This window comes from Pecten maximus, chromosome 1 (genome assembly GCF_902652985.1).
Source record: "Pecten maximus chromosome 1, xPecMax1.1, whole genome shotgun sequence".
In the NCBI taxonomy this organism is placed as follows: domain Eukaryota; kingdom Metazoa; phylum Mollusca; class Bivalvia; order Pectinida; family Pectinidae; genus Pecten; species Pecten maximus.
This window is the reverse complement of record NC_047015.1, coordinates 34,912,338-34,928,166: the sequence shown is the minus strand read 5'-3', so window position 1 is coordinate 34,928,166 and position 15,829 is coordinate 34,912,338. Positions and strand designations below refer to the sequence as shown.

Genomic DNA, 15,829 nt, shown 5'->3' with positions numbered 1-15,829 from the left:
CGGTTTTCCCCGGTTTGTAGAACTGTGGACAATCGTGATACACCGTGGTCATTACCGGTACAATATGACCGGGGCTTTAACCGGTAGTCGTAACCGGTAAGTTAAACTATCCACAAAAGGAAATGTGGAACTCGAATGGGACATAACAAAAGCAAAGGAAGACACCATAAACAAAATACACAACCATTTTCACCTCCGACAACGAGTTCTTTGACCACAGTTTTGTTTTATCTATATCTTGATAATACAGCCAACTAATACTGAGAGTGAACGAGCCTAATTTATTCATGGTAAGATATATCTTAATGCTATCAGCAAAGAAATGATAATGATACATTTTGTACACAAGTTCTAGTTATTATTACATGTATTTCAAACTGAAGTCGTATACATTTGTAGATCAAAGTTAATCTCGAAATCTCTCCTCAAATTGAATTTTGAGGGATGAATTTTGGCGTCTTCCCACTGTATAAACTTCCTTGGTTCTATGTTAGTTTGAACTTTTCTACATGTTCTATTATTCTATATTTTCTGTTCAACTGACATACATCAACAAAATTAAGACTCCTTCTATTTGCTTTTCCGATAACTCCCAAAAACTAGCAAGCATATATACACATGTGAAAATTGTTAAAATTTATTAACTTCTGATAAATAGCGATGACAAACATCTCGCCATATTCAAAGACTTCAGTGTTTTTTGTTGATCTGGTCAGGCTCAAAATTAAACATGATCTACAAGGGACCTTGATACTGGTATATGGTATGAGAAAGAATCATTGCGGTACGTCAGATGAGAAAGAATCATTGCGGTACGTCAGGAGAAATAGCGACAACAATCTGCGACTGTTGAAATCTTGGATGGCCTCCTGTCACTCATTTTGATTCTTTTTGTTAGTCTCAAAATTGTACAATGCGCAATTAAGAATCAAGGACAACCTTACCGGTTCAGAGGAAAATTCATACAGTAATGTCTGAAGAATGACTAGAACAATTCTTAATATTTATAATATTTCCACTTAATTCAGACTCAATGAACCTACCACAGTTAACTTAAACTTTAATTCCTTATAAAAGTGGTCATATTTATATTAAATAAATTCCATTAAAAATAATATTTGTTTTAATTCGTTATTAAGTTTGTTCACGAAAGAAATCCTGAAAGTAATAACCATATGTAGACGAAGAATTATGACGTACATTTCGGTAAGTTCCGTGGTAGAATTGCACAAGTCCCTATTTGTCAAGGACAAAATATTATACAAAAATATCAAAAAAATAAAAATATAAGGATTGAATAAAGTTGTGTTGAGGTGTATGGGGGTATAAACCTCTAAGGTCAACATCCTGAACAAAATGATATTAAAGAGAAGCCGCCCGACTGACACTCATTCAGAACTGATGCAACTTTTCGTACATGTGTGTACGTGTATGTATGTACTTGGACAGGTTATGGGGCAATGGCAAATGAGTTTTAATACCAATCAGCATTCTTACTGCAAGTAAAGGATTGTAAACAATACATGTAAGTGAATGTCACTCCTTGATATAAATACAAAGCTGTACCAAACAATGGTCCTTCTAAGACTCATCATCAGTTGGGATACAAAGGAAATGCTGAACAATGAATCGTCCTTCTAAAACTCGTCGGTGATGCTACAGGCCAAATAAACCCTGGGTACTTATTATACACTTCTGGTTTCACTCCCAAAATCACCATTACATAAAATACATTCTACCACAATAGGTGGGTGTTATTCAACTACCAAAGCATGGAATAATCATTACAACTGTTTAAAACATTCAGTTCAAGTTTATACCACATGTGGAATAAAATCTAAATGCGTTTTGATTGGTTGACATGGTGACCTCTGACCAGGACTTTTTTTAATCACGTGGACCGTGGTTCAATGCAACTTGATTGGCTAGCACTTGAAGGTCGCTTCACGATGTCCTGGAAATGAAAACGCACAAGACGCAATTCACAGTTGTTTTGTTATATTCTTGAAAATATATAAATATTTTTATCAATTTATTCATTTGAAAGAATAAACCTACTTATCATTATGTTATGATTTGTACTGAATTGTAATATTTCGATATATTTCCGAATTTGTTAGTTTTGCATATTAATAAGCGGCATTTTAAATTAGGTCATATCCTTACACCACACCTGTTATGGTGAAAAGAACAGACGTTGATACAAAACAGGGCAATTCATCCTCAGAATAGCTTTCCTATTGAGGTAGAAACAAGTTACACAAGCACGTTATTGTTGTGTATGGTATTTCTTTCACTTTTTTTCAAAAGTTACAAAAACTCAAGAGTTTTTTGTAACTTTTGAAAAATAACTAACGAGAGTGAAAGAAATTCCATACACAACAACCACTCTTTGTGTAACCTTTATTTATCATACCTTATATTTATAACAGTGCCTTTGACTAGATGAAACACATCAAGTGGCCAGGAAATTAAACATGATGTTTCCCTGAGCAGCATGAACCAGGGAAATAAAACACCATTATTCTCTTTGGAGTGCGTGCCCCCTTGGCAACCCTCTTGGCAACCCTCATATTCTGTTGCATGGAGTTGTTTACAAATGGCAGACAAACAGAAACGAAAATGTTCTCGTCGAGTCGAAGAAGCAGAAATGCATAAAATTCTGCAAAACAAGAATGCCCAGAACACAAAGATATAAACAAATGTACATACCCAGTGTTTCCAAGAGTTTCTAAAAGAAACTGACAATAACACCAGGACATGGAATCATATCAAATGAGTGACTGGGATCACAGGCAGTTGTAATAAAAATTACATTTCATATCTTTAGTTCTTTTTGGAGTATCATGATAACTGATTATTTTCTGGTATAACGCACGCTTTATGGCCCTGGCGGCATGGTAATATGAAGGTTTATTTACCCTTAACTCTCATATTTCCCTCTGGTAAGCCCTCAGGAAATACGATACCTTCAGGTAAACAAACTTTCATATTACCCTGCATGGTGAGAAAAATTTGTCTGAATGTCCAAAAGCACTCACTCGATCTAGCCTGAGACTAATCTTCCAGGAAGGAACTGACTGGATCATGGGAGTGAACACCAGTCCACTGAGGCCAGACCAATGGACAAGCTATGATGTATCACCCCTTGGGACACCCAGGCTTATGGGCATACAATTAGACATTTTAAATTATTTTTTTTTACAATTTGAACCAAAATTTACTAAAATCAAATGAAAATTCACTTCATGAAAATTCAATAGGTCAAAAGTCAAGGTCAAATATCAAATCTTTGAAATAGTAAATATTTAGTTGAAACTACATTGTGTAAATAACAAATACAGACACAATCAAACAACAATGCATGATCTAAGGTCTAGGTCAAGATCAAATATCCAGTCTTAATTGGTATTAGATAAAATGTGAGCATATATAATGAATCAAAGATGATCGAATTAAAAGAATTTTTCAGTTTTTACTATTACAAGTCTATCTCTGCAAAATCATGATTATAAACGTAAGGTTATCAAACTCAAGATTACATTCACAATTTACTCTTGATGAACAGTGTCAAAGGTCACAGTTGATACCTACAAGTGCTTTGCTGAGAATCTACAGTACTAATACAGTGTTACTGATGCGGTGGCTCTCTGACATTTCAAATAAAATTTGCATATGATAGATCATTAAAACAAGTGTGTTTTTACTCAAATAAATACATATGTAGATAAAATCCAATACAAGTCAAGAATGACTCAAACAAATATCTGCTGATCAACAGAGAAGCAACTATTTTTATTGCAAAATACAGATCATTAAAAAACCGTGCTTGCATAAGGAATTACAGTTACCGTCTCTTCTTGTCTTTCTTATGTTGCTTTAACAAAGGTAGAACAGTTCTTTTCCAGTTGTCATGCCATCGAATAGCTTGGAAGGATTTCAAGTTGCATCGCATTTTCTTCAATGTTTTTAGGTCATCTGGGAAGGATTCTAGAAGTTCCTGAAATGAAAAAGGAAAGAAAATTTCAAAAAGAAAGTCCTGATAAGCTACCTTTTTGGCTCTCCAAGAAAGACAAAAAAGCTATATGACACACTTTTGTTCATTATTCAGTCTCTATTGTATATGACACTTGTTCATGCAAAAATCTTTTCCCCCTATTATTTTATTTCTTCTGTTGAAAGTCTGTTACAATTTTTGCCACTCCAGTGTTTTAAGTCTAATTTCAATAGACTATCTGATTGTCAGGAATGTGTTACATATTTGTTTTACTGTACAAAAAATCACTAATGTAACAGTTAAAATACTTCTAACATTGATCTCACCTGTAACTGGATACACAGTTCCTGACTGTTTTTAAAAATTAGGCCGCTGTGACCATGTTTCACCAACTCTGACAAACTACAAGGAAAAATGATTAAATAATGTACATGATACTAGTTCAAGACAATTACTGCAAGCTACAATGATCACCACTGTAAAGAAAAGACATATCACACATTTACGATCCAGTTTATAACAAAGTGTGCAGTATCAGATTTTACCCTGTTTAACATATCGGTGTACATAAGATTATAGTGTACAATCCAATCCAGGTTGTGATATACAGATTTCTAATCATATACTCTCTATACTTTTCTGGTATCTGTACAATAGTCTGTCTCACTTTGGTTCATTCAGATTGTTTTAAAAGCCATTAAAACAAAAAGACAAATAACACAATTTAAGAGAAGGAATATAACATAGGTAATATCACTCAAGTCATAAAATCTCAAAAGCAATCACACTTAATACAGCTAAGTTTACTCTTACCAGGGATAATGAACCGCACAAACAGGAAGACCACAACCAAACATGTCAACAACTTTCATAGGAAGGTCAAGACCACTGGAAGACTTATGAAGGCACACACCAAGGTCAGCTGATCCTGAGGGTGAAACGGAACCTTTGTTGAATGAAACCCCATAAATTGTAAACAGTTGAATCCATTATAAAGCAAATTGTATTGAGCCCCCATATTTGTGTAGCTGGACTAGACTGGGTCAATCATTTTCTCCTCTCCTGTTACAAAATTGGCACCCAACTAAAATACCCATGGTGGTGGTATAAGGGAGAAGACATGGAAAAAAGGAGGGAGGTGTGTAGCGGGACTAGACTGGGTCAATCATCGGCGACCAGGTAGCTCAATTGGTAGAGCATCCGGCTAGTGTTCCGAGGTCCTGGGTTCGAACCCTGGTCTGGCCGCTACATTTTCTCCTCTCCTGTTACATTTGTAACACATTAGGGTCAATTGTAATGTAATTTCTCATTTTTCTCTGTATCAATTGTATTTACCTGGGTATTCCAGCTTCCTGAAATTGATGTTCAAACTTTTAATTCTGATCAAATTAAAAAAATAATGAATAATTTATATATTTGTGGCTTCAGTCTTCTTTTACAGTATAACCAAGGGTATGATATGGCCAATACAGGTTTGCCAACTCTCACCTTTTTGGAGGGAGACTCGCTTCACCTTTATTCATCAGGTGAGCTGAAGACAGTCATTACATTTAAAACAACATAATCAATCTGAATGCAGATTGTCGTAATTCTACACATCTAAAACTGCAGAATCAAACAGAATATGGATAAATGTGTACTTACCTAAGAGAACTGGATAGTCCTCTGCCTCAAGCCAAGGTAGACAGAAGTGTATATGTTTCCATTCAATACTTTCAATCTCTTGGCTATAAAACTCTTTCTGTGGGCCCTTGCCTGAAGAACATTTCAATAATCATGATATTCTACAGGATCAAATAAAACATTTTTCAGGTGAGAACAAGCTAAGGTTTACCAGATTTAACTGAAATCAGCTTTCTCATATTAAAAATTAAACTCTTTCTTTGACTACACCAATTACCCCGGTTAATAAGAAACAGATTGTGATAGTACCCCTTCCTGTACATCTTCATTTTGTGGAATAATAATCATTTTAATAATGACACATTTAAAACAGAAAAAAAAAATGATTTAAATAATAACATTTTACAATTGGCTTCTGTCACTATCATTTTAAAAGTCTACAAACCTGTTATAACACATAGTATATCTGGTATGCCTTTCTGCAGATCTTTGGAAGCTGCAACTTCATATTCTGGAAAAATAAAATCCAAACTACGGTATCTTTATGATGGAAACATTTGACAGCTAGCATTCTGTTCTGATTTTTCTTGGCATCAGTATATTAAAAATTAAATCAATACTGAAAACTAATTGTTTTAACAGTTTTATTGTGTGAATGATTGCATAGCTAAACCTCCCTCTTGATGGTATGTTTAGTGTTGTAACAAGCTGTCATAGAATTACAAAATTTTACAGAATTAACAATCTTCATCTTACCTAAAGTCTGTTACATGCGTCAGATCTGATTATTTAAAATTATTGTAATGTGACTGCTTAGTACTTACTTTGCAAAGATTTCAATAAAATTCCAAAATCTTCATCCTCTGTAAAATGAATGAAAAGGCTGCTATGATAATCCGTATCAATTAAAAATTTAAAAATTAGCATAAAATAATGAACTTTAACGATGATATATAGGCTTAATGGTTTGGTTTGATTTAGTATTGTTTAACATCCTATCAACAGCAATCATCACTTGTAGTGATTGTGTTTTGGTAGGCAGAAGTATATTTGTGTATGTCTCCTTGAGATAGCCGAAACTGATGCTGAATTCTGACATCCAGCAGGGACATCATACCCTGTCACATTATATTGACAAAAGGCAAACCAGTCATCCCACTCCCAAAATGATGAGCATTAGGCTACATGTACCAAGTTTCAATTTCATAAGCACAACAGAGCTTTTATTTTTCACAAAAATTTGACAGAACATAAAAGATCTGCCCCAGAATCCATTTTTGCCTCGAATGAATACTTATTTCCTAATAAGTACCCATACACAATTTGTTAAACATCCAGTATCCTGAATAAAACAGTATGGGAAATCTGCCCCAGAAAATTAGGTGGGAGATCTGCCCCAGACATTAGGTGGGAGATACATGTAGTTCAAGGAATGCAGAGTAATCGATGACTAGTGGTTCAAGTAATTATATATAATGCAAGGTTAATTTACAAAGAATACATAAGCAGTCAGGACCAAGAGAATATTTTGACAAGAAGCAGGTATTTAAGGAATGCAGGTTCGAGTCAAGTGAGGTTTTACTGTACTCAGTAGCAAGTATATTAATTGATACTGTTAGCCATGGCAGCCATCTTGGGATCATTTCAGAATACTTTGAACTGAATCCCACAGGTGGAAGTTTGAAATGTGAATATTATACGGATGGTTATGATGATGGACAAAACACAATGACAATAGGTCATCCTGATCCTTTGGGTCAAATGACCAAAACGAAGACATGTTTTCAATTCACAAAAAAAACAATAATAAACAAACAAAAAACAAACAAACACTGACCAGTCCAGCTGGTACTGCTCACTAAAAGTGCAGGACGGTCATTGCGGTACTGGATTTTCCCGGACGCTGACCGGTAAGTAAATGCTGTTGAATCTCTTTCCCGCTCATTTCTATAAATAAAAGATAAACTTGTCTGTGTAATGAAGTGCTGACTCCTTGTATTAGCAGTGTGTCAAGGAATCTTTTTGTCAGGAGGACTATGTTCATTGTGGTGATTCTGAACCAAAAATTCTTTGAACCAAAAAATCCCAAGTTCAAATAAATGTCTTTGTCCTAGGATGCTTTTATTTTTTAATTTTCACCTATTTAACAAATAAATCCTATATTTGGAAACAAACCTACTCCAGTCTTCTTCAATTCAGAGAAAATGCTAAAAGATGTCATGCAATAGATCGATCCTCTACTGCATATCAAAGTTAATATGTTGGCCTCCTGGGCTTACTACAATATAAAAGATTGTACACTATATTGGAATTCTATAAGCCTCCTCCCCAACATGGGACATTTTTTTATTTTTGCTACAGGGGGTCGGGGCTCATTTAAGGATAAATTCAGTATCTAAAAGAAAAAAACTCCCATCATTTGCAGAATGAAATCTTATTTCCAGTAAATTGCATTAACAACATTACCTGCTGCCAAATATAGGATATGCCAGAGATAATTTACTAAATAGATCATGTCTCTCATCCACTGTGGCTTCTTGGAAAAGTTCAGCCGGTCTGTCATATAAAGTCTCTGCACTGTAATGGAAGATGATTCACTTTAAGAAACTACAGCTGAATTACAGTATTTAGCTATGAATAAATAATCTCCCTGCAGTTCCTTATTGATTTTATTGTGACATTGATGCAATTCAAAGTTTTTTACTAAATGAATCTCTTACTACATGTATTTATTTTCATCACTGAATGAATGCATCGACTGGGTATTTCCCTGTAAACATGTGAAACTATTTCTTGTTGATAACTGACTTGGCAATATATGATAAAATGCTTCATACCTTATTCCCCAAGTTTTTAAATCTTCTCGCATTGCTTTCGTAACACAAATATTTGCCCTGGAAAATCTGCCAAAAAATTTCTCATACCTGAAATAAATTGAACAGAATCAAAATTAGAAAAGTATGTTGTTAAGAGATATTGAAAAGAATATCCCCACTCTGATGGAAATACAATATCTTACCAAAGCAGGTTAAGCAGAAAAAAAATTCACAAAATGAACAACTCTGATAATTACTCATCAGTCAGAGTCCACAGTCTGATCAATCTCATTCAGCCAGAGAATGTTGTAAGATAAATAGATTTTGACAAGTATTGCAATTAGATGTCTGAAAATATCATGAAATGCAACAGAGCATCTAGATAACTAGAGTCACCAATGAGGTTATTTGTAGAATAATGAAATTAATTGTAGTCTTGTAACACAGGGTCAGGGTCAATTTAGCTTTCTTAAATGGGGAGGTAAATTATACCTCTTATAGATTACACACATCTATAATGTATAAGGATTATTGCTGCATTTATATGACAAGGTCTAACTGTAATTGGAAATCATTATAGAAGTTCCCCAAATGCCTTCTGTATTCCCAAAGATGCAAATGTGATCTCTATGGCAACAAAACCCATGTAGTTGAATTTGCAGTCTCTAAAACCCCTATTATAAGAGGGTTGTTTTAATTTGGAGCTTGCACTTCGGATTCAAATTCAAAATTACCAAAATATTCAGTATTGCTTTTTATAGCAAATAATTAAGGATATATGTTGACTTCAGTCATTGACAGGTCATGACCTACATAAGAGTTGTCCATCTTCAAAAGTATGAAATTAAAATTAATTCATAAATCAAAATGCACTTATTAAAATATCATTAATACTTGCATGTTTGTATGCATTACAAATATGTCATCATGACTTACCCTGATTTTCATTTACCAATTAATATACTGATAGCATATATCCTGAACTTACTATACAGCTACATTTTACTAACCATCTGGAAAATCTGACGAGGGGATGGTTAGAGCCGAGTGACAGAGCCAGTATAGTAAAACCATAGTTATGCCAGTCTGTAACAAGAATACTGCCCCGCAGTAAACATACACTCAGCGCAACAAACATTGTAGGAATGGACGGTGGATTCTGGAAAAAAAGCAGCATTGCATAAATTCACCGACATTCAATGAGTCCTCAGAATGTAAAAATTGCCATTTTTTACCTCAAGAAGAACTTAAACTAGGTATGACTTTATTATCACATTTCATTATTGTATTGTTTAATAACATGCATTATCATCTGAAAAATATTGTATGGTACTTTGTGACAATGAAAAAAAAATCAATAAAACTGTTTTAATTTTGATAACAATCTAAAATATTCAGGAGATAGATTTATAAACTAGTGAAAAATACATTATCAAACAATCAAGAACAAATCTTACCTGTAAAAGTAAATAATTGGCCTTTGGAAGAATCAACAATTTTAATCCTAAAAATGTACTCTGCCAGAAAACTTTCAACACATATGCCAGGAGTCGTGGTACATCTATAAATTCAACACAACAAGACATATTTTTTTTTCTTCATGATATCCTTATCCACGTCCTTCCCCAGGGCATCCAGTAGACCCTTGAGAGTATATTTTTGACTCCCCAAACAGAGATCTGACTCTTCACTAGGTTTGAAGGGACATGTCTATTTGACATATGTTTTGACCCTTCAGATTTCTCAGAAATACCTGGTAGTGATTTGACTTCTGAAATTGCTAAAAGTCAAGGGTCAACTGGATGCCCTGTGCCCAAATCTTTCTGTTTTTACCATTTGTTTTGATTCCATTAACATTTTTATGCTTGCTTGATTATATGTTATTCAATAACTTATTTATCTTATGCAAAGAGAAAATTGATGTTTCTGTGAATCAAGACACTAATATTGTTGATGTCATGAACATTTTTTTATGATGACACACACATGTAAGTACCAGTACGCTATATTGATTTCATAAGCAATTCCACAAAAGGCTGCAAGACAGTAGCCATGACAGGTGAAAATACAGGTTATGTCAAGATCAATCAATTAAAATTCATCATTTTTAGAGCATGGGATTGTGCACACCTCTCTAATATGAAATTTGGAAAATTCTACGAGTGTCCACTCATCCATTGATTGATCATCAAACTGCAAATAAATACAACATTATTAATATGTCCTAGCTATAAAGTTACAACAAAATACAGACTAACATCATACTTACATTTCACAAAAATTGGCGGTTCCAAAAGATAATGCCTGTTTATCCTTCTGTTTATCTGTATATCCTCATGCAGCTTGGAGCCTACATAGAAACAAATTGTAATGAAAAAACAATTCCAGAGGCTCAACGGCCTAAACAACCATCATCTGACTCTCATCGAAGTTCGCAATTTTACTTTAATTTATAAAATATGGTAAACAAGAACTTTGATCTATAGGTTAAAAGATTGACACATTAAGATATTGAAATGATCTTACTACCCTCGGTATATATACTGCTTTTCTAATAAACAATCTTATACAGACCTTTTGCATTTTGAAATTCAAAGCCACGTCAGTGATGCCTCACTTATAATTCTCTGACCCTAGGGGTTACACCAGCCTCATTTATATAAAATATGATTGCCCTCCCTCAAGGATGTTTCACACTTACTTTGTTTGTAACCAACTGAAGGTTTAAGAAAGAGCAGGGTTTAAAACAAAAATTTCAGCAAAGTTCCCCTTTTGGATCCTCACACCTGTACCACTAGCCACAGGGGTCACACCTCTTTTAATATCAAATATGGTCGCCATCCCCCAATGATGGCTTAGACCAAAATTTGGTAGTAATCTGCTTTGGGGTTTTAAGGAAGAGTAGCATTTTGAAAACAAGAGGCCCATGGGCCTTAACGGTCACCTGATTTTTGAAATATTTCAGTAAATTTGAATGAAAGAATGAATTTCAAAACAAATAAAAACAATGATAGTCAAAAATGTGATTTCCCTATAACTATAGTAAAGTTTATCCCCTCCCATGGGGCAAATGCAAGACCCCAGGGCTAGGAAATTCACAATTATGGTAAAGCACCTTAAGACCCTTCGATCTGTGAAGAGTATTTAATTCTACCTTATTTGGGCTGTAAGAAGAAGATTTTTAAAATTTCTGTTAATTTGACCCTTTTTGGCCCCGCCCATCAGCCCCTGGGGGTCAGTCAGGGCCAACATGTACATACCATCAAACTGTCATCCCAAGCTGATAATGTTAACAAAGTGAGAATGAATTCCAATAAAAATTCAACAAATAATAGTCAAAAATGTGATTTCCCTATGTAAACTATAGTAAAGTTTACCCCCTCCCCAGGGGCAAACATGAGACCCCAGGGTCATGAAATTCACAATTTTGGTAAAGCACCTTAAGATCCTTCCATCTATGTAGAGTATTTGATTCTACCATATCTGAGAGTAGAGAAGAAGATTTTTGAAATTTTAGTCAATTTGACCCATTTTGGCCCCGCCCATCAGCCCCTGGGGGTCAACTAGGGCCAACATGTACATACCATCAAACTGTCATCCCATGCTGATAATTTGATACAAGTTAGAATGAATTCCAATACAAATCCAACAAATAATAGTCAAAAATGTGATTTCCCTTTATAAACTAAAGTAAAGTTTACCCCCTCCCCAGGGGCAAATGTGAGACCCCAGGGTCATGAAATTCACAATTTTGGTAAAGCACCTTAAGATCCTTCCATCCATGAAGAGTATTTGATTCTACCATATCTAAGAGTAGAGAAGAAGATTTTTGAAAATAAACACATCAAACAACTTAATTTGGCACTGTGCCATTTTTCAATAAAAACTTGCTACAGAAAGGTACAGCATATTAAGGGGACATATTTCCCAATAAAATGATCAAATTGAAAGAAAAAAGTTCACAATTATAATTAATGTAGTGGTCAATGGTCATGTGCAACAAATTTAATGAAAGAGAGAAAGACAGCAATGCATTATGTAAAAATATGATCTACAAATACATGTATCATCCTATTTAAAGCTGTCATTTTTCAACCAGGCTTTAGTTTGAAGCTTTGTTGAGACAAGAAAACATTTCAGAGCTCCAGATAACTTTTGAACAGGTGGGGTTTTTACCCATACGGTCATACCTTAGAAAAATGTTGTTTTTTTTTTTTCACTCATATCTTAAGTGAAGTGTACCTTTATCTTCAAAAATATAACTTTTACTTCTCACAATTTTCAATACATTTGTTATATTGATATGGAAGGTTAGTTTAGATTTCTTGTTACAATACATAAATCTAGGATATATAACAAGTCGACAAGGATTAATATTTTTGCTGCCTTTTATTTAATTCAAGTGTTTTTAGCAATAGAAATGTGATCTAAAAATTCTCTTCACATCGTTAAATGTTTGGACTATATTTTATTAAGACATACATTTCAAATTAAAATCATTAAGTACATACACAGCCCATCTAAAAAAATTGACCTAATAGTAATACATGTACTTCTCATCCATGTTTGGGCAACATTAGGTCTGTGAATCAATCTTTTCATGCTTAGATAAAGTTCAGTAATTGTTCCTACCTATAACTTCTTATTTCTTTGATAAATGTTTTGACTCCTATACTTTATTCCCTTCTGCGAAAAACCGAATGCAGAAAATTTATAACTACATTGGTTTTCACTTGGAAAGCGCAATTTTTCGGCATAGCCATATAATATTCTTTTGGTCCCGGATATGACGCGACAGGTGGCATTACTGGTCAAGATGAAATATGTGATTGGTTAATGTAGCGGTAAATGCAAAATGCAGATTGAAAACGAAACAAAGTTAAGATTGAATGCAAGCCGAATAAGTGGATGCATCTTTTCAAATGACACATTAATAAAATTATATTCCTGATTCAAATGCAGTCTTATTATCACCAAAAATGATTCAAACTGATATAATTTTGTTATCTATGCTGAAACGCATTAGTTCATTAATTTATTTCACCACCAGTTTTACATTACATCCACCAGCATTAAAACTATGCTGTTTATCTTTTTTAAAGATATTTCTTGTTTGTTACTATTCTTCATGATCATATAAACGCTTTACAATAACTTGCTTATCTGACAAGTGTCACTGTGACATGAATTATAATATGCTAAACATTGCATTCCGAGTCTGACGCAAGTATCCAGATTTTGCTTGCGTGATTGACGCAAGTATGAGTATTTTGCTTGCGTTATTTGAGAACTGTGCGTAAATACGCATTCACGCAGGCTATCTGGAGCACTGATTAGTTTAGAACAAAAAACCACCCTTATGTATAAGATTTTGAAGGTTTTCTACTACAACTGTATGCATTCAAAACCATTATGGGATAACCTTTTCAATATCAAAGCAGCCTAGAGGTGTAGTATACTTTCACAAGAGATTTTTTTTCTTTATCTAGAAGCTCAGATAACTGGAATTCAATGAAAAATCAAAACCTGTATGTATCAACTGGCCATAGTCCTTACTTGTTAAGGGTATCTGCTATCATTAGTAGATATATGGAAGATTCTTAAGGGGTTAATTCTTACTGGAAAACTTAAAATCATGTTTTTTTTCTGTTTTCAGTTTACAAGCATTCTGCCAACTCATATCATATGTGGGGATAACAAAAAAGTAAAATAAGAATATATTTATTTTCTCAAAAGGAAGAAAAAAAAGAAATCTTTCCACATTTTTCAGTAAATCATCATTGGTCTGTCAAAATAAGATTCCCTTTAATTTTTATTAGATTAAGCTTAAGGGGAACTATTGTTTTTCGGCAAATACAGCAAATTAAATATCACTGTAAAGTTGATTAATTTCCATATAAGTTGAGGGATGTTTTGTAACCATGTTTTGAATAAATATATAGTGGTAATTAATCATTAAGAAATATCTATTGGCCAAATTAGTCCGGACAATGCCATTTTTTTCTTGTAGTTACACATGTTGTTATTGTTAAACAGGTGGGGAACTCCCTTGGAAAATCAATACAGTCTCAGTTTTTCAAGACTTGTTTATATTTTAAGATGAGTGTATTATATAAATGTAACAGGAGAGGAGAAAATGTAGCAGCCAGACCAGGGTCCGAACCCGGGACCTCCGAACACTAGCCGGATGCTCTACCAATTGAGCTACCTGGTTACTGCTGATCGACCCAGTCCAGTCCCGCTACACACCTCCCTCCTTTTCTCCAAGTCTTCGCCCTCGAAGACACACGAGACCCTTATACCACCACCATGGGTATTTTAGTTGGGCCCCAATTTTGTAACAGGAGAGGAGAAAATGTAGCAGCCAGACCGGGGTTCGAACCCGGGACCCTCCAAACTCTAGACGGACACTCTACCACTGAGCTACCTGGTCGCCGATGATCGACCCAGTCCAGTCCCGCTACTCACCTCCCTCCATTTTTCAAGTCTTCGCGCTCGAAGACACACGAGACCCTTAATACCACAACTGTGGGTATTTTAGTTGGGCGCCAATTTTAATATGTAACAGGAGAGGAGGAAATGTAGCGGCCAGACCAGGGTTCAAACCAGGAACCTCCGAACACTAGCTGGATGCTCTACCAATTGAGCTACCTGATCACCGATGATCGACCCAGTCCAGTCCTGCTACATAACATCAAAATTTTGGATTTTGGAATATTTGATAAAACTGCACCACTTTTGTCATTGTCATCAACTTTTGTTTGGACAGACTCAGAACTGTCTCAACCTTCCGAGGGAAATTTATAATATATAAAGAAGAATTCCAAATTTGTTAAAACTTTTTAGCAATGGCATGTTCACTTCTATACATCAAATTAAAGTACATGACTTTTAACATTTAGGTGGGTCACTTTTACATTGGCATTGAAAAATTGTATACATAATATCTTATATTTGAAAAATATATATAACAATCGTTTCAGTTATAAGCATAACATTATAGATTCTATGTCATAAACTTATTTACCCGAGTAACCAACGAGATCAACTTCATATCCTTCTTTTGCAAACGATTTCGCATGGTACAGCATGCGCGGACTTCTTCCTAAATCACCAAGAACAATTATACATACAGAATGTCTTGGTTTGGCGATGTGATTTAGCACTATATACAGCAGAACAAAAATGATTGGCCATAATGTTAGTATAAAACCAATGAAAAGCATTTTCTTTTCACCACCACGGCAAAGCCGCGAAATCTGCAGACGAACTACTCCACGATACACTTCCTGTTGCCGCTTATATCATCATTTGCTAAGGTCATCAGTTTTCTTTTTTTTTCATGAAATAATCAATTACTGATTGATTTTGCACTATTTTGATCTTAATTGCT

The 15,829-nt window shown here is 34.5% G+C and overlaps 1 protein-coding gene and 1 non-coding gene across 3 annotated transcripts; both read right to left on the bottom strand.

Moving 5' to 3' along the window:
* Positions 1 to 1,257: 1,257 nt before the first annotated feature.
* On the bottom strand, positions 1,258 to 15,727 carry LOC117331676 (chitobiosyldiphosphodolichol beta-mannosyltransferase-like). 2 transcript variants are annotated; one of them, XM_033890518.1, is made up of 15 exons: positions 15,464 to 15,727; positions 10,706 to 10,786; positions 9,894 to 9,997; positions 9,447 to 9,595; positions 8,458 to 8,544; positions 8,087 to 8,197; positions 7,458 to 7,567; positions 6,445 to 6,483; positions 6,066 to 6,131; positions 5,642 to 5,752; positions 4,811 to 4,925; positions 4,324 to 4,399; positions 3,852 to 4,000; positions 2,417 to 2,662; positions 1,258 to 1,954 (listed from the first exon to the last, which is right to left on the bottom strand). In XM_033890518.1, exons 1-15 carry the CDS (start codon positions 15,660 to 15,662, stop codon positions 1,945 to 1,947), a joined length of 1,653 nt encoding a protein of 550 aa, XP_033746409.1. In that variant the 5' UTR covers positions 15,663 to 15,727; the 3' UTR covers positions 1,258 to 1,944. The 2 variants fall into 2 exon arrangements, with proteins under 2 accessions (XP_033746409.1, XP_033746402.1); XM_033890511.1 differs by lacking the exon at positions 1,258 to 1,954 and having other exon boundaries at positions 2,389 to 2,662.
* Positions 14,798 to 14,869, bottom strand: Trnas-aga. The gene has a single exon. It is a non-coding gene; the product is annotated as a tRNA-Ser (tRNA).
* Positions 15,728 to 15,829: the final 102 nt, after the last annotated feature.